Here is a 24,655-nt window from a genome sequence, read left to right on the forward strand (position 1 = left end):
AGAACTGAGTCTAGGCTGGGAACTAAGAAAGGGGTTGTCTGTGTGGTGGGCAGTAGTTATGGTGGGGGTGGTCCTGTGTCGGGAGGGTTGGTTATAGTGGGTGTGGGGCTGAAAGGGTGGTCATAGTGGTGAGGCTGTTTGTCTTTGGTGGATAGGAGTCACAGATTGGAATTGGGGTTGGTTGCATGTAATGTGTAAAAACTGAGATGATTTCAAAGCAACAAAAAGCATGAGAGCATTTTGACTCTCCTTTTCCTTTGAACGAGGAAGGCAAAAGAAGAATAGAAGAAGAGAGTGACAGTTTAAAAATGATTCTTCCCCTTTCCTCTGAAAGGGAGATGTCCTCATTTGAGAATAATATACTTACCTTGGTCTTTCTAACAGCGTTTTTCTATCTCTCCCAGAAACATATATGCTTGTCATTTGCTTTTCCCCTGCTGGGGTTCATATCTGATCTTTCCAAGTACCAGCACCATTATCACCATCTTTAATTCACAAAATCTATGTCAATTTCTGTGAGCCTTTGTTGTCTTTTGTTCTGGGGAAATACAAAAGAAGGCTGATTTATGGTCACTGACCTTGCAGAACTTAGTCTTATTGATTTGCAATATTTTTGTGTTATGCTCAGGTTTGCTCACACAAACACACCCCAATTAGTGAACCCAGTGAACAAAGACAGTTGCAGAAGCTCACAGGCCGCGTGACGGTACCTATTTGAGCTGAAAAACTCTTGCAGTTTCACAAGTAAGGGAGAGTGTGAGCTGAACTTGAAGGCTGGGTACGATCTTGAAAACTATTTACATGACCTTCATTAAGTTGATAAATGAAAAGAAGATTTTATATTTAAGGTTTTGGAGCTCTTGGATCTTGTTCTTTTAAATGGAGTGTGTCTGCATGGGGACCTTCTAGATTTCAGCCTTTCCCACAACCTGGTCTTCCCTTTGCCTGGTGCTGAACTTACAGGGAACTCAAAATACTCCAAGCGCATATCCTGCAATTTTGTCCTCTCATTATGAAAATCATGAATCATTACTCTTTGTTCTGCAGTGCTGTGGCAGAGGGTGCTATTAGATTAGTTTCTGTGTTCTAGTGAACCAGAATGGAAGTAAAGTGAGATTAATTCCTCACACTGCTGATTGTTCAGTGTAACTTTCACAAGAAGCAACCATTCTCTGACCAAAGCTCTGGTTTATGATTCTGCCTGATGCTGAGAAATGAGATTTCTAAGTACTCCTTCTCTTTCCCTCGCTTAGACCATTTTCTCAGTACTGATTTTGTAGCGTAGGGTGAGAGACAGGAAGCCACATCCTACAAGTAGGTTGAGAAACAGGGTTGCATATTGTTAATTGAAGTTAAGTGATTTCTGTCAAAGCCCACAGAATGGGAGGAGTGGATCACAGCCTTCCTGTGTTGAGTGTGTGCAGGTGAATTATGTCCTGGGACTGCCCACTCTTTCTGCCCACGTGCAGTTACATTTTAGAGTGCAGGCTGTTACTTATGCCCCTCTTCAGCTTTCAGCGGAGCACTGCAAAAACACAGTGAATCAATCTACTCCAAATAAAGGATGCCTAGATACAGTCAGTGACCAAGAATAACACTTAACCAGCAGATTGTACTTTGAGATTTGTAATTTCAGGAATAAAGATTAAACTTCCTTTCTCGCTCTGCTTTTGTAGCCAATCTAAACTGACCCTTTGAGGGTCAGCCCACAGTGAAACGTGTGTCACTGGAGCCATTGAAGGGACTATTATTGGAGGTGCATTAAGATATCTAGGAGCTTATTGGAGAATAACTATTTCCATCAAAGTGGTTGGTAAAGGATTAATAAATGGAGATTGATTAGCAAGGGAAATAATTCTGTATTCCTAAATCACAGAGAAAGCATTTTTAAAGCAACTTAACTTAATTTTTATGTAAGAGTGAAATTACATATAATGCAAGGCACAGATTTGAAGTGTAGCATTTGATGAGTTTTGATAAATGTGTATATCCATAAAAGCCCGGGCGAGTAACAGAGCATATCCATCACCCAGAATGTTCCCGTGTGCCTCCTTACACAGCCTCCATCCCCCATGGGCAATTGTCCTTCTGATTTCTATCACCATAGATTAATTTTGCCTGTTTTTGAGTTTCATAAAAATGAAATCATATAGGATAAACGTTTTTGTGTGTCTGGCTTCTTTTTCTCAGCATAACATTTTTTAGCTTCATCAGTGGTGTCACACATATTGGTAGGTAGTTCATTTTTGTTTTGTTTTACTTTTTAATCACAGAATAGTATTCTGTTTTATGAAATTAGCATAATAAATTTATTTTTCTGAGAATGGACATATGAGTCATTTCCAGTTTGGGACTGTTATGAATAATGCAGCCAGAAATACATCAGCCCATCATTTCTTCCAAATTATAGACTATGTTGCCATAAGTTGTTTATAATCTTCTGTTATTCTTTCAGCATCTATGGATTTTTAGTGACATGCTATCTCAGTTCCTAATATTGCTCATTTATATTTTCTTTTTCTTGATCACTCTTGCTAGGGGGGTTATAAATTATATTCATGTTTTCAAACAACCAGTTTTGGCTTTAACCTGTCTCAGTATTTAATCAGAGAAGCAGAATCACTAGGAAGGGATGTGTGTGTGTGTGTTTGCATGCGAGAGCACATGCACACGTGCACTTGTGTGTATTAAAGGATTTGTTATAGGGTTTTTACCTTGCACAGTTGTGGGAGCTAGTTTAATACTTTCTATAAAGCTGTTATCATTGTGTCTGATGCAGCCAAGAAGGGAAAATCACAGTTAAGAGTTAATGATAGAGATAGTATTATAAACTCCATGTTTAATTTCATTAATTCCTCATTCTTTGTACTATTGTTATTAAATATCTTGCATCTGCAAATATTTTAAACCTCTCTATAACTTACTATGGTTTTTGCATTAGATAGTCAATTGATAAAGAAATTAAAGGAAGGATAAAATAATAGTCTTTTATATTTACCTGTATATTAATATTTCTGATGCTTTTCATTCTTTTCTATTGTTCCAAGTTTTCATCTGATGTCATTTTCCTTTCATCGCAATAAACTTTCTTTATTTCTTTCTTGCCATGAAAGTTTGATGGTGGTGAATTCTCTCTTCATTCTTTATCTGAAAATGGCTTTTTGTGGCAGAAATTATTTAAGGTACAGAATCTGGTAGAGAATTCTAGGTTGATCACAGTTTTCTTTTAACACTTAAAAGAGACTTTTTCCATGTTTCCTTGCTTTCATCTTTTTGTGATGAAAAATTCGGTGGTATTTCTATTTTTGTACCTTCTTATGGGCTGTATCTCATGTTTCTCTGACTGCTTTCAACATCTGTTCTTTATCTTTGGCTTTTAGCAGTTTGACTATGATAAATGTAATTGTCTTTGTATTTATCTTGCTTCTGGTTCACTGAGATAGTGGATCTGAAGTTAATGTTCTTCAAATTTGGAAAGTTTTTGGCTATTATTTCAAGTACTTTTCTTCTCCATGTCTTTTTTTTTTTTTAATCTCTGGGGACCACTTCATCTACAGTTCACATGATGTTGTCCCACAGGTTACTGAAGCTCTGCTCATTTTTCCTCCCCAGTATTTATTTTTATTGTCTCTGTTTTGCAGTTTGAATAATTTCTATTTTTTCAAGTTCTCCGATTCTTTCTTCTGCCATCTCCAAACTGTTGTCAGCTCTATTCTGTGGATTTTTCATTTTAGATGATAAACTTTTGGTTATGGAATTTCTCTTTTTGTTTGTTTTGTTTTGTTAAATTGTCCTTTCCTTTCCAGTATCATATTTATAATAACTTTGTCAGTTTCAACATTTGGGGATATATTTGTGTTTGTTTATTTTCTTGATTCTGGTTCACATTTTTTTCTGTTTTCCACATGTATAGGTAATTCTTTATTATATATTGGACATTATAGTACTGTATTTGTAGAATGTCTATATTCTGTTATCTTCCTCTGAAGAGTGTTGATTTTTGTTCTAGTAGGCAGTTAATTACTGACTTAAACACCTTCAACTTATGAAGACTTGATTTTATCATTTGTTGGATGTGATTGTTTAAGTTTCCACCCTCGTCTTAGGAAATCTTAAGTCCTGGGGACTGATGGAAGGCCTTTCTGGGATTTTTAGTGGAAGGGTGAAATGTTAACCAAACCCCTTTGACTTGTCAGGATGCAAACTATGACTCCCCCATAGTGAACAATAGCTGAATCTCTGAACACCTTTAAAGGTTTCCTTGGAGTGTCCCCTAAAAAATGCTTAGTTATGGCATCATTCAAGGATTTTAAAGCAGTTTATATGAAGATTAGGGGGTTTCCCTTCTCAGGCTCCCACTTTCTGGAGATATCCTCCTTCCATTTCTAGCCATCCTAATTGCCCAAACTTAATTCTAAGTTTGTAGCATTTTGCTTACCTTCTACTTACCTCCCACCATGAGAAGCCAGATTCCCCTTAAAGGCCAGGCTATGAAATGAGGATCTTGCTCAGTGCAGTTTTCTCTTTCGGGAGGATCATTGTCTTATTGTCAGTGTTATCTGTGGCAAGACCATTCCAATATGAACTTATCTGCCATTGCCAGTGTATAATTTCTCAGCTTTGATTGATAAAGAATCTCATGTTAAATTAATCACATAGCTCTCACACAAGTAGTGCACTTCAGCAGTCTGCCCTGGTCAACAATCTGGGTTATTTCTTACCATAGCTTTGACTTTCTCCTGCCTTTTGGTATGTACACTGGCTCTTCCTTGCTTCTGACACAATAACCATTTATTGGTTAACAAGGAGATTGAGTTTTCGACGACAGTTCTCCCTCTGCCTGGACCGTGTGGCTGGAGAAGAGTGAGAGGCAGTGTATTCTGGGGACTAATATGGTGGGTATCTGGTGAAGACCTTCAGATAGTAACTCAGAGCCGTCAGGATCTGACTCTGTAAACCAAAGCCTGGTCTATGAACAGGCCCTTCCTGAAACAAATGTCCAGGCATTTGAAAACTGTTGTGTTTCATACTATCATGACCTTGTATTCATACATGCTAGAAAAGGCTAGCTTGTATGAATGCAAGGCCATGATAGTATGAAACACATCAATTTTCTAGTAGATGAATAGCATAACAGGGTAAACTTATCATTTAGGAATATGCACGTTACTCTCTCAACCTCACAAGCTGATACCAGGATTCAAATGTCTTAATACCAGGCATATTTTCTTTTCACAGGAAGGAAAATCTACTTAGGGCTAGGAGAGAGAAAAGGAGTTAAGTTACAAGGCAACCTGGGTTTTGAGAGACATTCCTAGCCAAGGATATACCTGGCAGGCATAGCATGTATGTTTTATGCCAGTGAGCTTGTAGATTTGATACAATTCTGGGTAAACCAAATGAGACTTAAAAATTACATAGCTCTCAGCCTTTTTTCAAATGTGTGCTTGGTGTACTTGGGCTTGGTATCTTTTTGGGTGTTCTTAATATTCTATGCCACCAGTTTCATTTTTTGTTCTCACTCTGCTTCTTTTTCTAGTACCAAAAACATATTATCAGGGTGTCATCTTAATTATAAATTAACTTACAATTTATTTTTTCCATGCCCCATGCTAGAAAGGGAGGAGGGAGGCTATAAGCAAGCAAATAAAACAAGATGAAAAAACACAGTTCATATGAGAGTGAAAACAAAAGTTTATCTTGATCTCTATTAAGAGAGTGTTCAGAGCACTTGCTCCTGCCTGGAGGTGTCTGGGTGGCCTGTTAGAATCCCTGTCCTTTACCCGCAGCTGCATAAAGGCTTGTGACAGGTGATTCAAAATGGCATTGTGCGATAACAGCTATTCTTGGCAGTTTGCACAATGAAAATAGCTTGGGGATACAGCCTGCCTTGTACAGTTATTGATGCCATATTTATTTTTTTTTCTGTTTCAAAAAGGGACCACACACACACACACACACACACACACACACACTCAAACACTCACACACTCACACACTCTCACTCATTCTGTATATATTTCTCTAATTTCCTTAACAATATTCAAACCACAACACAAGCACCTCTGACAGTTTAATAAGGATGGTCAGAAATATGTGAGCTGTGCTTATTAATTCAACTGTGTTTTAGAAGAAAAATTGAACCCCTTGTTGTTCAAGGGAGTGAAGAAAGATGTGTGTCCTCCAGGTTCCAGGGCTCCCAGTTGTTACAGTAGGACAGCTACGCAGTGCTTCTGTCCCCTTCACAGGAACCTGCATGGAGGAGGGGGAAGTTAGGAAAGGCTGCACTACCTTGCTTATGGAGAGGAGAACAAGTGTAAAAATTGCCTCAGGCTCCTAACTTGAGAATATGATGTCAGTTTGCAGTATAATCATGAATTTTTAATGTCTGCCACCTACTTCTCAGAATATTTTCTTAAATCTAAATTGACCACGGAGGATGCATCAGTATCTGTCAATACTGTATATTATTTTTTTAAAAAAAAACACATTATATACAGCCCTGGTAGGTGTGACCCAGTTGGTTGAATGTTATCCCATGCACCAAGAAGACTCGGGTTCAATTCCCTGTTAATGCACATGCCCGGGTTCTGGGCTCGATCCCCAGTAGGTAAATGCAGAAGGCTTACAATGGATATTTCTTTCTCATCAATGTTTCTCTCTTTCTCTCTCCCTTCCACTCTCTCTAAAGTCAGTAAAAATATGTTTTACAAAATATTATGTACAGAAATATATTGTTATATATTTTCTAGAAATATGGCACTGGTGGACTTCTTCCTTTTTTGTATAAAGTTAGCATTCTCCCAGCTTAATGACTGGCATGTCTATTTATCATAACTGGATACCACATCTCATATTGTGATAATGTATATCATGAAATGCTTCCCACGATAAGTCTGGTTACTATCTGTGACCACAAAAGTTATTATAATATTACTGGTCCGGTGCACAAAATTCATGCACAGGGGAGGGAGAGGTCCCCTCAGCCCAGCCTGTACCCTCTTCAACCTCGGACCCCTTGGGGGATGTCCAATTGCTGGTTTAGGCCCGATTCTAAGGTTATGGCCTAAACCAGCAGTCAGACATCCATCTCACAATCCTGGACCACTGGCTCCTAATCGCTCACCCGTCTGCCTGCCTAGTCACCCCTCACTGTCCCCCTGCTAGCCTGGTTGCCCCCAATTGCAACCTGCCTGTTAACCTAGTAGCTCCCAACTGCCCCCCCCCCCCATTGGCCTGGTTGTCCCTGGTGTGTGTGTGTGTGTGTGTGTGTGTGTGTATGTGTTTGTGTGTGTTTGTGTGTCCCCTGACCTGGTCGCCCCACACAGCCTGCTTATTCAGACGTTTGGTCGTCCCTCACTGACCTGCCTGCCGGCCAGGTCGCCCCACACAGCCTGCTTATTTAATCGTTTACTTGTCCCTCATTAACTCCCTTGCTGACCTGGTTGTAGGCAGCTATCTTTGTGAGGGTGTGATGGTCAATTTGCATATTACCTCTTTATTATATAGGATTGACCATATTATCTATGCTCTATATTACATCCCATGACTTATTTATTTTATAACTAGTAGTTTATACCTCTTAATCCCTTCACCTATTTTATCTACATACTATTTGCAGATGCTCATTTAGGTGCAGTATTTGTTGAATGAATCAGTGACAAGGTTTTTTGTGGGGATTTTTTGTTTTTTGTGTTTTGTTTTGTTATGGCTTTATTGAGATATATTTGCATACCATGCAAATTTATTTATCCAAAGTGTATAATTCAGTAGCTTTATGTATATTCACACAGTTGTGCAACCAATACCACAGTCAATTTTAGGACATTTTTATCTCCTCAAAAAGAAATTCCATACTTATTAAGCATCATTACCTTCCTTCCAGCCTCCCTTTTTCCTAGTCCTAAACAACTACTAATCTACTTCTGTCTTTATAGATTTGCCTATTCTGGATGTTTCATGTAATATATGATCTTTTGTTACTGCCCTTTTTACTTAAATTAATTTCTTTATGGTTCATCCATGTTGTAGCATGAATCAGTACTTCATTCCTTTTTATGGCTGAAAATATTTCATTGTGTGGATAGATCACATTTTGTCTATTCATCAGTGATGACCTTTTGGATTGTTTCCATTGCTCAACTTTTGACCCTTAAGAATAATGCTGCTGTGAACTTTTGTGCTGACATAGTTTTGCATATTCTTGAGTGTATACCTATGATTGGAATTTCTGAGTCAGATAGTAACTGTTTACCTTTTTAGGGAAGTGCTAGACTGCTTTCCAAAATAGCTGCACCATTTTATATTCCTACCAGCAGTGTTCTGGTTTCTCCACATCCTTGCCAGCACTTGTTAATATCTGAATTTTTATCATAACCCTTTCAGTGTGTGAGGTTGTCTCTCATCATTTTTTATTTGCATTTCCCTGATGTTTAATGATGGTAAGGTTTTCTTGTGTGTTTTTTTTATGCCCGTGGCAGGTATTTAACACCAACAATTTTCTACTTGCCACACATATGTGTGTCTAGGTGTGAGATGACCAACCGTCCTGCTTGAACATTCCTGGGACTCTCACATGATTTTATTAATAGCAGTGCCTGGAGGTTTATCAGAATGGAGAGGTGTCTGTATATATACACCATTCTTATGGATCCTGCCCTTCTACTGAGAATCTTAATCATAGGTCCTCTTTTTAATTCTATTCTACTGACAAAAGAAAAAAATCTTACTAATGCTGGCTTATTAATATTAGATTATGTATGCTTTCCTTTGTCATACCCTCTGCAAAAAAAAAAAAAAAAGTAAATAAATGACAGAGGGTAAGGAAAGCATAAATAATCTAAGGTTATTTGACTATTATTATGATTTGAAATTTTATGAAATTAATTATCCTAAGCAGTATGTTTGTGGCAATCCTCACAATTTCATTCTTTTTATACATCAGTTTCATTCTTGAAAAGTTGTGCATAATTGTGAACCCACGTACATTGATTGACTGTACCTTTCTTGCTGACTGCCTTTATGGCTGTCCTTGTCCATGGGCAGTACTGCAGCTCCAAGTTTTTAGCAAGCGCAGGAGCCTTTGGAAGTGCTTGTTTAGTGAGGAGTGAGAGTTTGTCATTTCATTCTTCATTGTTGTAGTCAGACCTCCAGTGCAGTACATGGAGGTGATGATGGTAGTGGTGTGCCTTTTTATACCTAGAAACCGTGTAGTGGAAATAATCTTGACTCAGAAGACAGAGGCCTGGTGTTAATGTGTAGAATGTTTTGTACGTGGGAGGCACTTAAGAAATTTTGCGCCTGATCAGTGAGTGAGCGAGGCACTTCATGTCTCTAAGCCTTGATTTTATGAATCAGGAAAAATGAATTGTTTACTAATATATGGTTTCAGAAGTCCGTGGCAGCTCTAAACATTTTTGATACAATGGTTGCATTTCCATTTTCTTAGGTTAAAACAACAAAAACTATGAAATACAAACAACTCTTTTCAAGGTGCCCAGTATGCATCCCTGGGGTCTGTGAGTGGGTCTCACCCATTGCCAGACCGATGTAGCTCCCTAGCTCCATTGGTGGGCCCTGGCGCTGAGACAGGTGTGCTTGACGCAGTTAATAGAAATTGAGTCATTTTTTTCATGCCGCCAGTGTAAAGTAGCCATTAGTGAGTAGCGGCCAACCTGAGAATGGCTGGTAAGGTCATTTTTAATGGAAGCTTATATTTCACCAGGGCTGGTGATTAACTCCTGACACCAGGCCAGCTGGTGCAGGTGCTGGGGGAGCTCAGGGTCCAGGTTGAGTGCAGAGACTGAGTCAGTTCCCAGCTGGTGTGAGAGCCTGGGCCGGGGGCAGGCTCCTGTGGGCGCTCCCAGGGGCCATCTGATAACCGATCCTGCATGTTCCTTTCAGGTGTTCCCTGGGAAATGCCACCTTGTCCTACACACAAAACAGAATTGCTGGACCCCTTTATCTTCTGAGAGGAAATATGTGGGGTACCTTTGGGTTTAATTGAACCCTCATTCAGGAAGATGGTTATCTTCACTGTTGGCAAAGGAGTTGGGTGAGGAGACTGAACTCAATTTCCTAAAACTTCCTGGAGTAGACAGATGTTCCTGTTTTTTAAGATTTCTGAGCCTTTTTTTTTTAAACTACTTTTCTTCCCCTTTCCCCTTTTCCCCCTGCCTTAAAATAGTGGTGATGAGGGAATCAGACACCCTTAACCTATCAGATGCCTGTTCAGTTCTAAATAAAAAGTCATTGGTACAATGTTGTATAAGTCTTATAAAGAAGTGCCATTTCATACACTTGTTATGTTTGCTGTAATTAATGTATAGAAAGGTAAGCCTTGGCAAGGGAACTGTCTTGTCAGGGTCATCTTTCCCTCTGAAATAGCTGTCTTCTGTGTGGGGCTCTCTTACAGACACCACTTCATCCCTCTTGATAGTAGGATAGGGATTGCATTGGACACCTGACTGCCAGCCTCGTTTTGTTGGAACCTTTTTATAAGCATATGAAGTCCCCAGTGTGGCAGGTGCTGTGTTGGGCACTGGGCCATTGCACCGAGGATGGCTGTCCTGCCTTTCTGAGCGCCGTGCATGGGGAAGGGCTCTGCTGACTTGGGCCTCGCTCTGTTGTATGTGGTCCCACCTCCAGCACTGCGTGGTGAGCCCTTTGTGGGTACAGACCTTGTCTTTTAAGGGTACAGAGCTGACGTTTTCAGCACATGGCAAGCAGCAGGCTTTGGCAGGATGTTCCCAGTGACTGCAAGCTGAGTTTGCAAGTAGATGCTAAGGATTTTAAAGTTGTTCTTTCCCAACTATAAGATAGCTAACTATCTTCCTTTTTCAGGAGGATGTGCTTAGTGGATAGTGTGACAGTGTATGTGACACCACCTCAGAAAGGCAGGTGATTTATTGAAGGAGGTTTTCATCGTTCACCTTCCTTTCTGTTGTTGTTGTTGTTGTTGTTTATTGATTTCATAGAGGAAGGAGAGGGAAAGAGAGACAGAAGCATCAATGATGATAGAGGATTATTGATTGGCTGTCTCCTGAACCCTCCCTCCTCCCCCACTGGGGATGGAGCCTACAAACCAGGATGTGCCCTGACCAGGCATCGAACTGTGACCCCCTGATTCATAGGTTGATGCTCAACTACTGAGCTAAACGGGCCAGGCCACTTCCTTTCCTGTATCACCCTTTCTGTTCTCACTGCCCCTCTGAGACCCTGTCACCTCTGCCCTTCCTGGCCTCCTCTGTCCCCACTTTCCTTCCTTCCTCAGAGGGAGAAAAGCACAAGTAAAAAAACTGTGTCTGATTCCATCTCTCTTTGTCACCGTGGCTTTCTGGTATGTGTTTGCTATGCCGTTGTCTCTCTCTGTATGTGACTCAGATTATGTGCAGATCTTGGGGCTGTCAGAGAGTCTGGCTCTATGCTGGACAGGAGCCCTGCTGTGGATTTGTGCAGAGACCACTCCTGCGCCTGTTCCTGCCGTGCACGTGTCCTTCCAGAAGCAGGCATTGTGGGGAACAGGAAACGTGTCCTTTTGGATTTAACCCAGGGTTTATGTCCTGCAGTGTGTGGTACTGGTGATGGATTAAACAACAGGATTTTCATATCTAGGTCATCTGTCACTCATCTAATGCCTGGTCGACAACACCATAAAATCAGTACCCAAGTGAAGTTCTCGGTGCAAGATACCATATGGGAAAGTGAGGGTGAAACTGAACCTGGACAGAGCTGAGCCTCATTGCTTACCCGCTCCCCGCCTACTCCTCCCTCCTGTCTCTCCCCCCATCCCCCGCCCCCTGTGCCCTTTCTCTATTAAAAAGGAAAAACTAGGATGCTGGAGAGCTCAGGGTGAATAGCAGGGAGAAGATCCTAGTAACTTGTCTTGCAGAATCTTGTTTCCTCCTGTTCAAGTGGCCTGTGTCAGGAAGCTGAATTGCTCCTGAAAAGCAATGACGTGAACCCGAATTTTTGTTTTTTAACCAAACTTACATCGGAGGCTCTTCCACAGGTGGGACAGTGCTTTGTGGACACAAACTAATAAGAACATAGTTTGTTGAGTCTTTATTGTTGTAATGAAAACAACATGGGGAGCTGTCCTCCCAGAGGTGCTGGGAGGTGGGGAGCACCCTATCAGGCCACCGGTTGTGGGACTCCTAGCAGCTCTGCCCTCGCGGGGAAGATGGACGCTGCCTGCTTCTCCCGTTCACAGATCTCTCCTACAGCAGAGCCCCAAGCCTGTAAACGGAGCTTGTGGCAGTCATTGGCTATTCACACCCATCGCTGTGGAACTTAACAGAAAATTCATCCTAAGAGAGTGGACTTGCACAGGAGACCATGTTAGATGCGTTGACATGCTGCCAGTGGAGGAGCAGTAAGAGCCCTGCCCTTGCAGGGGTATCAACCCAGTTCTCCCTGAGCAGAGTCAGACCCAGGGTGCCCATGGAACAGGGGGTGTTTATTCCACCATGCAGTACTTACCCAGTGCCTGGTGGAGGAGCAGAAGGGCATTACCTTCCCATAAAGTCCTCAAGGAGGGGCGATGGGCAAACGGAAAGAAAACCGTGCAATTGTTACAGCCAGAGGAGTTGTTAGAGGATAGCTCCAAGCCCTGAGTGGGCATGGGAAGGAGCATAGGGCTGCTTCTTCTCAGGTGGTGTGGAGCAGGGCTTACAGAGGAAGGCTTCGGCTAGGTGCAGGGGTGGAGGGCACATGGTGGCATGAGAGGAAGGGCATTCCTGGCAGAGGATGCCGACAGGTGTCCTAGAGAAGGCCTTTTCAACGGGACTTAGCAGAAATGAGGCTCCTCATTGTGCAACTCTCAGCAGAGCAGACACGGGGGTCTGTGCCTGCTTTTGTAAGTCAAGCTATGTTGGTTCACAGCCAGAATAGTTCTGTCCCAGTGTCTGTGGCTGCATTCCTGGTACAAGCCAGAGTGGGTGCCTGTAACAGAGACCGTGTACTTATGATCTGGTCCTCATATACTTATGATCTGGTCCTTCATGGGCAATGTTTGCCTACCCTTGACATAACTCCTGATGAGGAGGGAGCACACTGTCGGCAGATATGCTTCCAGAGTGGGTGCCTGTAACAGAGACCATGTACTTATGATCTGGTCCTCGTATACTTATGATCTGGTCCTTCATGAGCAATGTTTGCCTACCCTTGACATAACTCCTGATGAGGAGGGAACACACTGTCGGCAGATATGCTTCGCCTGCTTACCTTCATGGACCCGTTTGTCCCTTTTACCCCCCGGTAATTTCTCTTCACCCCACACATCACATCTCCAACTCAGCAGCTACTAGTTTTGCGGACTTCCGGCTCTGAGCATCGGAACTGGAAGAGCATGTAAATAAAGGGGGCATTTTACCTAAGTGTCTCCTTAAATGTCTCATTGCCCACTCCCAGCTCTTCTAGACCCAGCTTCATTCCTTGGGACCCCTGCTGCTGCTTTGCTTCGTAAATGTGTCACAGAAAAATCGAATTAAAGCTAGTGATAGGTGTGGTAGGTATGGAGAAGCATCCTGTTCTTTGGTGAGACCAGCTAGTCAATAAGTGGATTCTGGAGCTGGAGGTTCCCTTATGAGTGAGAGAGAGAGTGCTTCCAGAGCGACTGTGCACTTGAAATATATTTTCCTGCAGGTGGTGAGTGAAAGTTGCGTAGCAAATGCCAGCTTATAAGTGTGGGCTCTGGTCTGTGTACTAGACATTAGCAGTGCCGGACTTTTTATGTTTTAACTTACTAAATGGGAACTGGGTGAAGCAGAGTATGGTTATTCCCATTTTATGAATGAGGAAACAGGGACTTCAACAAGCTAAGTGCTTTTCATGTTGACTGTTAAATGGCACTGCCTCCAATATATGATAAGGAGGATATTGGTGTTATGTTTTAGTTATCCTTCTTAGCAAATGAAATGCTCATTGAAAACACTGAATCAAGAGGTAAAAAAAAATAAATAAATAAATAAATAAATAATCTGTTTCAGACTATGAGAAGAACTGGTTTTTAAGAGAAAGATACCACCAAAACTCCCCTTTGCACTTTGCACTCACCTCTCTTTCAGTCTCAGCAGCCACCAACACCATTTGTGCACCACTGTTAAATGATATTGTGGCTTGGATTTAATTTATCATTAATACTCTGTGTAGATGGAAAACTGTCAGCATAGGAATGGTGACATTTTCCCTGCAGGTCTGGAAAGTATAGGAGGTCCAAAAAGAGGAGCATGTAGGTTTAGGGTTGTCCTGCTAAAGTGGTCATTACTACACAAAAATATGACCCAACCATTCCCTCCTCAAAGCCTTTCAGAGCTCTGGCACACATTGGCACACATGGGGAACTTGGCGCTGAGGCCTTCCGATTTGGGCCCCGCCTACTTGCCTTGTCTGACCTCCCGCACCTCTCACTGTCAATCCGCAGGCTGGAACCACCTAGGTGCCTGATCATCTCTACCTTGTCCCTATCTGACTTGCTTCTACTCCACCTTTACAACTCAGCCAAGTTGTGCTGGACCTGGGAAGCCTCCTTTGACCCTTGGGATAGGCATTCTGGCCTTGCCCCCCCTGAGCATTGGTGTCTTTCATGTTGCTCAGCTGTTTAATTATTCATCTATTATTCACCACTAAACAAAAAGCTTCTTAAAGACATTCTTTGTTATTCTTACTCTGTAGTTAAAATGAATAGGAATCTACTTGGGGCTAGCTAGTAGAAAGGGAGCTTGTGGTGAGGAAATATTTGAAGCAGTAAGGAGATCTTAGAGGCAATTTAAGAACTGTGTCCATAAGAGGCTCTACATCACAAATGTATCTCAGGACTCTCTGCTCCCCACACATGGGTTCTGCTCACCTCTCTCCTGCTGGCTGCCTCTGCTGGAGCACACATGAAGCTGCTCATGACCTCAGTCTGTCTGCATCGCCTGGTGGGGCCATGGCTTTGTTTTCTGCACCCTATTTCTTTGGTTGCTCAGTTTCTCACTTGGAGATCTCTAAGCAACCACTCTGATTGGTGTAGCTCACCCTTCCAAGCTGGGCCACACACATCATAGGTTCCCGGTCACCCGTAGGTGGGCCTCCTCAGTCAGGTCAGACCTGTTGCCAGCTGGACGGGTTACATGGGTCACAGCATGAATGTTAGGCTCGTTTTTCATAAACTTCATGGTATCCTTTGTTCTTTTTTATCTTTTACAGATATCATTAATGGAGCTCAAGAAAAATGTGTATTGCCTCCTATGGATGGCTACCCCCACTGTGAGGGGAAAATCAAGGTAAGGCCAAGTGATGTGCATTTATTTCCATCATCCTAGTTCTGCATGCCCTTCCTTAAAGGGGTAGCAGGCCCTTTAAGGGAGTCATAAGGGCTGCTTCAGTCCTGCTTGTTTGGAGCTGTGGCCATGGCAACTCTTCCCTGCTGTGCCAACTCCATGGGATTAGTCAACAGTGGCTCTCACTGGTCAGACTGAGAGAGCCTGGACCAGTTTGGTCCCCTTCTGTGTCTTTGAAGCAGCCTTTGAACATCTATAGGGATGTTCCCAGATTCCAGCAGGTGATCTTTCAGGTATCAGTGACAAGGGGCTGCCATTGTTTAGTGTCCAACTTCTCTCCCATCCCTGAGAGGAGCCCCACTTCTAAGGTCTCCAGGTTGTCATTTAAATGTCATATTTACATTTGCAGTGAATACCCTGAGATACCTGACCATGATCTTAATATTTTTAAGAACCTTATTTATATGCCCTGTCCTTGGGGAGACCACTCCCCTGCTCAGTGGTTCCCAGAGAAAAGTTTTGGTTCTGGGGTACAGTTAGGAGGGGGAGACCAAACCTCAGAAACGTTCACATGGTCTCCATTTGGGACTCCCACATTCATTCATGTACTCTTCACAAAAGAAACTGCTACGCTGGTGACACCAGCTTTCTGTGCAGAGGGGATTTGGGTGCAGGCACCTGCTCTTGATAAAACTCTCCTAGTGATTGCCTCTCCTGGGCTTTGTTGCCGTGTCCCCAGCCTCTCTCTACCCTTAACTAAGCACATCTGCCAATGCCCAGCTCAAGTCAGTGCATCTTTGGTTTGTGCAGGGGCTCAGCACCTGTCATCCTGACCTCAGCTAAGTGACTGAGCTTAGGCCACAGCTTGAGCTGTACACATATCCTCTCCTCTATCAGCAGATGGGCAGGGTCACCTGGAATGGGCCATTGAGAGGTGTTCTTACCTGGCTCTTGTTGTTTCAGTGGATGAAAGATATGTGGCGCTCGGATCCCTGCTACGCAGAATACGGAGTGGATGGGTCCACCTGCTCCTTTTTTATTTACCTCAGTGAGGTGAGTGGCTTAGGAGGGGTGGATGGATGTGGTTAATAGGTTTTGCAGCCACGCCCGGAATTCGAAGAGCTTGAAAACAGCTAATGTTTATACATGATAGACCTGTGATTTCTTTCTTCATTACTCTCCTCTTCCCCCTAGTAAGATTACTTTTTTTTTCTTTGTGGGAAAAGCAGGTTTAGCTAACTAGTTTTTTTCCTCATTAAAAGAAATGCAGTAAAATACATGTAATATTCTAAACCATTAAGTGTACATTGAATATATTCATATTGCCCAGCAGCAGTCACCACCATCCATCCACCTCTAGAACCCTCCATCCTGCAAATATGAAACTGTGCCTTTTAAATTAAGCAGTAGCTTTTTTTCCTTTCCACTTCCAGCCCCACCATTTGCTATGGTTTTGACTACTCCAAGTATTAATATAAGTGAAATTATACACTATTTATCTTTTGGTGATCAGCTTATTTCACTTAGCATAATTTTTTTAAGATTTATCTATGTTGTAGCTATGTCAGAATTTCCTTCCTTTTTAAGGCTGACCAATATTTTGTTGTATTATATGTCACAAATTGCTTATCCACTGATCCATTGATGGACACTGGATTGCTTCCACATTTTATCTATTGTGAATAATGCTGCTGTGAACATGGGTGTGCGCATAACTGTGAGACCCTGCTTTCAGTTCTTTTCAGTATATATCCAAAAGTGGAATGTTTGTCTGGGTCATAGGGTGAATTACTTTTTGGTTTTTGAGGAACCTCCAAACTTTTTCCAAAGTGGTTGCACCGTTTTATATTTTCTTTTTTTTTTTCTTTTTCTTTTTTTAAAATATATTTTATTGATATTTCACAGAGAGGAGGAAGGGAGAGAGATAGAGAGCTAGAAACATCAATGAGAGAGAAACATAGACCAGCTGCCTCTTCCACACCCCCTACCGGGGATGTGCCTGCAACCAATGTACATGCCCTTGACCAGAATCGAACCTGGGGACCTTTCAGTCCACAGACCGACGCTCTACCACTGAGCCAAACCGGCTTCGGCGCGTTTTATATTTTCACCAACAGTGCACACGGGCTCCAGTTTCTCTACATCCTCACTAACACTTGTTATTTTCTGGGTTGTGGGGTATTTTGGTTTATTTTTTTATAGTAACCATTCTACTGAGGGTGAGGTGGCATCTCATTGTGGTTTGCATTTCCTTAATAATTAGTGATGTTGAGCGTCTTTTCCTGTGTTTGTTGACAAAATTAACTATTTACTTACAGAATGAGTTAATTTTCTCCTTTTTATCTGAATTTCATTTTTATTTGTACCCTTCAATTTGAATAGAAGTTTTTTTAAGTGTTACAGAACATTTAAGGTAAAGACCACATGCTTTAATGATCTTTTGTCATCTTTAGGAAAATCAAGCAGCGGAATAGAGTTAAGACTTTATCCCAGGCAAGGTGCACAGAAAAACTGAGTAGGAAATCAAAACTCGCTGGCTTTCCCTCCACCTTTATGGAAATGGTGCTGGCTAATTTCAGAGGATGTGCACTTGGCAGGCTCTCGGCTGCCTTTTTTTTTTTTTTTTTTTTTTTTTTTAATTCTCTCCCCCATTTTTGAATGTGGTTGCCCTTTGGCAGATAGTGAATAACTGCTCCCTGGAGCTGCCATGCAGGGAAGAGACTGCCTCCATTATGAGGCTAAAGGAAATGCTTTCCCATAGTTTTTCTTGTGGGATTCAGGTGCCTCTTTTCTGTCATAACGTGACAGGAACAGCTTTGGGGGATAGAGGCCAAACAATTGGGCTTAAGGTATGTGGCCCTGGCTTCTGTGGGTTTGTCCCTATCCTACGCCTTCACTTCTCTTGCCTCTGTAAGACCAGGCAGACTTTGTTTTTGGACAGGTTGTCCCATGGCCACCCTGCAGGATCTTTGGAATCCTCAGATCAGATGACAGTTAAAATACCTTTTGCACACTAAAAGCACAGGGAATTGGCTGTGTGATGCTCCTCGTTAGCAGGCTGCTGGCAAACTGATTCTGTAGCATTTGTTGGATTGTTTCTAGCTTAGGTGGCCTGAGGCCCATCTTCTCCTGAGGATGAAGGCCAGGGTCCCTGGGTGAACTTCCCTCTAGTGAAAAGTCATTAGAAGTGCCTTACCTGCCCTGAGGAAAAGGTTCCTCATTCAGTTTAACTTTCCAAAGTTTTCTTTCCTTTCCATTTGATAGAATTTAGCTAGAGTCCAACTGTGCTCCCTGATTGACAAGCTGAGCTAATTTTACGCTTTCTTGAGAGTTGGAATGCTGGGGTGGGTTGTTGAGGTAAAGGTAGAGGATTTTAAATTCCCACTCAAGCCTTTTGCCATCTGGGATGGTGTAAGAGAATGGACCAGATGGAAAGGGACTGTGATTATTTGTGAGCTTGTTTCCTTCTTTTGAAACTGCCACCCTATATCTCACTCACCTAAAGGGAGGAGGTAGCTAAAGAGAAAAAAATAGAGAGATTCCAGGGAAGGTAAATTGCAAGGATGAGAAGCAGATGGAGCTGTATAGAGACTTAGGTCATATATTCTTAATAGTGGAGTCTGGGTGTTTCCTTTCAGAGCCTTTAACTACATTTTCTCTTTCAGAGATGTGAAATGGTTGGTTCTATTCCAATCTTTTCTTATGCAGATGATTGAGCTTTTCTTTTTGTTCAGTTGAATTCAGTTCAGTGAGCACTTATTGAACAACTATTATATTCATTGATTGTCAACAATCATTGAGAACTCATTTTCTTGGCACATTGCTATGCATTCATAATCTTAAGAGAATAATGGCAGAGAAGAGTGTGTGCAGGTAATTTAACCAGGAGAGTGGAAATAATTCCTGTGGGAAGACAATTAGGGACTTCTTTTTCAGTGTTTTAACCTGAAAATAACTTTGAAAATCTGGTCTTTTAAAACATTTTCACTTTATCATAGCACCTCAATAGGTACCCTATAAGAGTTAAAAGGAGAATTTTACCAATATGGCTACTCCTATAGGAAGTACTGACTTTTGGAGCACCTCGTACCTGACTTCAGCTTGTGTTTCTGATGCTTTTTCAACTCTGTGCTTTTGGAAAAGTTACTTGCTCTCTGTGACTCAGGTTCTTACTTTGTAAAATAATAGTTTTTATTTGGTTTGTTTATTTTGAAAGAATCCTACCTTGAGGATTCCTGAATGTATATGGGCCTGCCAGATAGATGGCAATAAACCTAACTGATACAATAACCAAACCCAGGTTTGGCTGCCTATTTCAACAAAAGCCAAACTTGTGAGACAGGTGCTAGTGGGAAGGAAAGAGGTTTATTCAAGTGCCAGCAACCTGAGAAGATGAGGAACTCTCATCCCAAAACTCATCTTAAAAGCCAGTTCTTGTTTCCTTCTATGTTTACTTCATCTTAACATCTCAGTGCAGGCTAGGGTTTTCACCAGGTTGAAGAGGGAAAGCAGAACAAAGAAATTAGTGGGAGAGGCTTTGGACAGTGCAGGATGTATAGGCTGGGCAGGACATTTTCTCATAGGCCTTAATATGCATGTTTATGGTCACCATTCTTGAGTTGGCCATCTAGGCTTTTTTGGAAACTGAATTCCTGTTCACTGAGTGGTTGGTGTCAGCTGGGCCTTGAGGCTAGGCCGCTTCCTAGGTTCAAACAGGAACAGAAAATCCAGAATTGTAAAGTATACTAAAAATACTTAAGATTCAAGCTCTAGCTTTGAGAGAAAAATCATTTAGAGTAACAGGCTGGGTTTAACATTTGTTCAAAATAACATGGATAGCTTTATATAAATATTTCTATAATCTTACTCCGTTAGTACATTCTCTTTTAGTTTTATTCTATGGCTTGTCAGACAAATATAAGTAGTATATCACATTCATTCCCCATTATAATACTTCTATGGTTTTTAATATTGTTATTTTTTAGGACAATTTTGGGGCATCACATGCTTGTGACATTTTATGTGGGACTGTAAGTTTGTTTCTGAATTAGAGTCAAGTTCTGGTTCTCATTCACCAATCTAATTTAATTTTAGATTCCTTGACTTCTGCAAATGTAGAAATTTAGCTGTTCCCAGGGGCTTCTTTTTTTCTGGATAGAACACTTCTATTTGATTCAGGTTGTAAGCTGGATGAAGGAAATAGGCATGCACCCCAACCTTCGTTAATATGAAATTATTTGAGATGTTTTGTGAAGCAAATTAATTCAATTCTAGTATTTTTTAAATTGTGGATAATATCTAAGGATTTGTGGTGCTGTTTTCTCTCTCTCTCTCTCTCTCTCTCTCTCTCTTTTGTCACTTTTTCTCTTGATTTCTTGAAATGTTCCTTCTTCATTTAACCTGCCATTGACTTTGCACTTAGTCCTTTGCTTAAATGCATCTGTGTTTGAAATATAGCTCTCATTTAGCTATTTCCCATTAATCAGTCTTCATTGCCAGTTTTCAGATAATCACAATTGTGATATCATGAAAGAAACGGCACCGATTCTCCTGAGGATAACTCATGAGAACCATGTGCTCAGTCATTCCAGGTGGTGGGAGTGAATGAATTAGTCCACCTTGCATTTTCAGATCATTTGGCAGTTCATTTTCTGTATCTTTTTTTGTGTGAACCATGTAACAACTCCCATTATAGAGACAAGGCCCTATAAAATAATTACTCTGTCATTGTTTCAGGTATATTAACCTAGCTCTCCGCCAAGCCTTTTACTGCTTTCATCTTTTATGAAATTTAGAATGAATGTCTTTCCCTCTATTGATATTATATTGATAGGTCATTCTGATATATTTGACACCCAGACTTTTTTTTCTATTTATACAATTATTCTAGCAACTAGCAATCATCATACCTTTCCAGTCTTCTTAATTTGTTTGTGCTGGGTGTTGATTTTTGTTTGTTTGTTTGTTTTTAAGCATTCCTGTTGCCGTTGCAATTATAGTTGCCCTGAAATAATCAAATTGCCCAGTGATTGATTGCTGGATCTCAGGATGTGTACAGGCTGTTGCTTCAAATGCCAATTTGGACTGGATGAGTGAGTGTGCATGCATGTGTGTGTGACTCCCTCATAAAGAAACAAAGGAAACAATTTCATGCCTTACTCATCAGTCTGTTTCTTCTATGTCATGGACAACAGGCATAAAGGTCTTTGCCTCTTTCTGTTCTCTCTTGGCAATATGTAAAACTAATATTGGCTGAGCATGCTATTAACCTTGAGTTTAAATTCAGCATACTTAATCTCTTGATTAATGCCAAGATTAATGCCCAACAGCAAAGGTTGAAAGCTTAAATGTTTGTGAATGCGAGCATGAAATGAAATCCTAATAACCAGCACAATGACTTGGATTTATGGGCTGTGTTGGCTGCTAAAGATAACTTGGAAATGGTGTTGCACAGACTAATTTGTCAAAGTGTGCAGCGACAAAGAACTGACTATTTAGGTTGCAGGAGAAAACTTGAAGGAAAAAACACATACCTAACATTTTGGGACAAGTCATGAGTACTTGAAAAATAACACTAGACTGTTGCCTGAGGACATCACACACACCTTTTAAATGTTTAGCATTTGCAGTAGGAAATTCCCTTTTTGTGAGATAATATTTCTTGGCAATAAAGGAGGGGGGAGAGATTTATGATCGTTTCCCTTTTTTATCTCAGCCTTTATTTGTATCTTTTTCATCTCTGTGTTTTTGTTGCTCTTACTACCTGAATTCTAAGACATCTTGAGTTTATAGACCAGTAAGCCTAACTGATCTCTCAATTCTCTCCCTGCAATTTTTCTCCTTTCCTAAGTTTATCTTTTTAGTGACACCCCTGTTGGTAAGTTTCAGGTACTACAACATTTATATTTGCCACTCCTTGTGCTGGCCTCCATCTTACAAAAATTAGAAATTACAGGACTTGCCAAAGCCTAGCCATCATCTCTGCTCCTTGGAATACATGTGGCAGATAGAGGCTTCAGTGCTTTCATCTCCAATTTGCTTTTCTTTAACAAACTTTTAAATATTGTCTCTTGTAATTTCTTTTGTATGCCAATAAAATAGTTGTAAATTTTTTCTGTTTTAAACTTAATATGGTAACTTTAATATGGAAAATTACTAATAGCTATGAAAGAGAAGGGTGTAACGAATCCCCTTGTGCCCATGAGTCAAATTCAGTAATTGTTGTTTCATGGCCAATCTCATTTCATTAATAATCTCCACCCTCCATTATGTTGAAGCAAATTCCAAATGTCATATCATGTGTGAATGTTTCAATAAGTAACTTTGAAATAGACTCTTAAAAAAAAAATTATATATATATATATATATATATATATATATATATATATTTCCATTATGATTGCTAATCATATATAATAAAAGCCTACTATGCAAATCAACCAAATGGTGAAAGGAACGGTGGAGCAACCAGTCACTGTGACACACACTGACCACCAGGGGGCAGATGCGCAACACAGGCCCCAGGCCAGCTAAGGTAGGTGCCATTGGGGGCTCTCCAATTGCCCTACCAATCACCCCCAGATTGGCCCTGATTGCTGGCCAGGCCTAGGGACCCTACCAGTGCAGGAATTTTTTGCACCAGGCTTCTCGTTTCATATAAAAATGAAACATAATGCCTTACTTTCATAAAATATATGGTTAATATTCACATTTTCTAGGTTATCTTGTAAATTAAAGTTTATTTATTTGTATTGATTTTCAAGTAAGAACTATATATTACAATAGTTGGTACTTTAAAGTCTCTCTTTAATTTTAGGTTCCCCTCATCTCTTTACTTCCCTCCTTGTGATTTTTTTTGAAGGAACTTCTTTGTCTGCCTTAGAGAATTTGTTAAACTCTACATTTTATTCTATCCCCATGTTATTCTATAGCCTGGTTCACAGCCTTTTATATTTCCTGTAAATTGATGGTTAGATCTAAGGCTTGATCTGAGTCAGGCTTTATATTTTTTTGTAAGACTGCTTCACTCCCTGGATGATATTCTGTCCTTCTGTCAGAAGGCACATTGATGCCTGATTATCTCTCTTTTTGTGATGTTATCTGCCCTTGATGATCAGTGCCTGGTTCCTTCTTAATCTATCATGAATACTTCTATGAAAAGAAATTACTCCTCATCTGGTATTTGGTTACTCTGAGGGATAGTTCATGTAGAAAATCATTTTTCTTTCTCTCTTATTTTCCTAGCATCTTCATTATGGGCTGTAATTTGTTAATTCATTTGTACACTTCTTGGTTTTTATCTTCATATGAAGTCATTGATTAAAACATATTTGATATGTTCAATATATTTCAATTATTTTTTTAACTAGTTCTCAAATTGTCCCTTCCTTAGCCAGAGAGAGCTGCTTTGTATTGTCTTCTGAGTCCTCTTGCCATGACTCTGGTAGTTTGTAATAGTTTTTTGTTTGTTTATTTTTTGCTACCTGGTATTACATGCTTTTCCAGGTTCATCTTACACAATTTATGCCCTCGATCTGGAATCCACCATTTCTCAAAGGACCTCACTTCCTCTTAGTGGGAAACAACACTGAGCCACTATCTGCATGCCAAGAGCCTTCATAGCTCTTAGGTTTTTTGGGTACAGGGGTTATAACAACCAACAGAAAGATAAACATTAAGGTTATGTTTTGTAGGAGGAACCATACAAATTAAAAAATAAACTATATATCTTTTAGATTCTAGTAAGTGCCATGGAGAAATATAAACCAGAAGAGGGAGGGAAGAAATGCTCATGAGGAGTGATGAAGTCTGTTTTAGATGGAGGGGTCAGGAAATGCTCCACTGAGAAGAGGAGAGGATGATGTATGAATACCAGGAGGTGAGAGAGTAAGAGGTGTAAATGTCTGCCAGGGTTGTTTATTCAGCAGAGGGTGGTAACAGTAAGTGCAAAGGTCCTGGGGTGACCATCAACATTCAACATCAAGAACAAGTGCTTGGAAAATAATCTCCAGAGAGATTTGTCTTTTTTCACAAATATAATGGTGCCTGGCAAATGTGTTTATTGAATGAATAATTCTTTTAACATCATTTTATAAGTAGATAAGAGGCCCAGTGCACAAATTCATGCTGGTGGTTCCCTCAGCCTGGCTGGCAATCCATCGGGGCCATCTAGTCCAGTCCCAATCGGGGCCAGCTGGCCGGGCGGGGGGGGGGGGGGGGGGGCATGGGAGGTTGGCTATGGGAGTGCACTGACCACCAAGAGGCAGCTCCTGCATTGAGCGTCTGCCCCCTGGTGGTCAGTGTGCATTATAGCTACCAGCTGATCATCAGGTCGTCCAGTCATAAAGATCGCTTAGGCTTTTATATATATAGATGATAGCTTTTTGTTTGCA

The 24,655-nt window shown here is 41.0% G+C and overlaps 1 protein-coding gene across 4 annotated transcripts in view; it reads left to right on the top strand.

The window, feature by feature from the left end:
- The window catches only part of MGAT5 (alpha-1,6-mannosylglycoprotein 6-beta-N-acetylglucosaminyltransferase), a 353,212-nt gene that overhangs the window by 202,775 nt on the left and 125,782 nt on the right, over positions 1-24,655 (top strand). For all 4 annotated transcript variants that reach the window (XM_084892259.1, XM_084892260.1, XM_084892257.1 and 1 more), the window contains 2 exons: positions 15,190-15,266; positions 16,227-16,316. In XM_084892259.1, the coding sequence (XP_084748385.1) occupies positions 15,190-15,266; positions 16,227-16,316 (167 nt within the window). The remainder of the gene's footprint in view (positions 1-15,189; positions 15,267-16,226; positions 16,317-24,655) is intronic.

This window comes from Pipistrellus hanaki (genome assembly GCF_964339955.1).
Source record: "Pipistrellus hanaki genome assembly, chromosome: 8".
Lineage (NCBI taxonomy): Eukaryota > Metazoa > Chordata > Mammalia > Chiroptera > Vespertilionidae > Pipistrellus > Pipistrellus hanaki.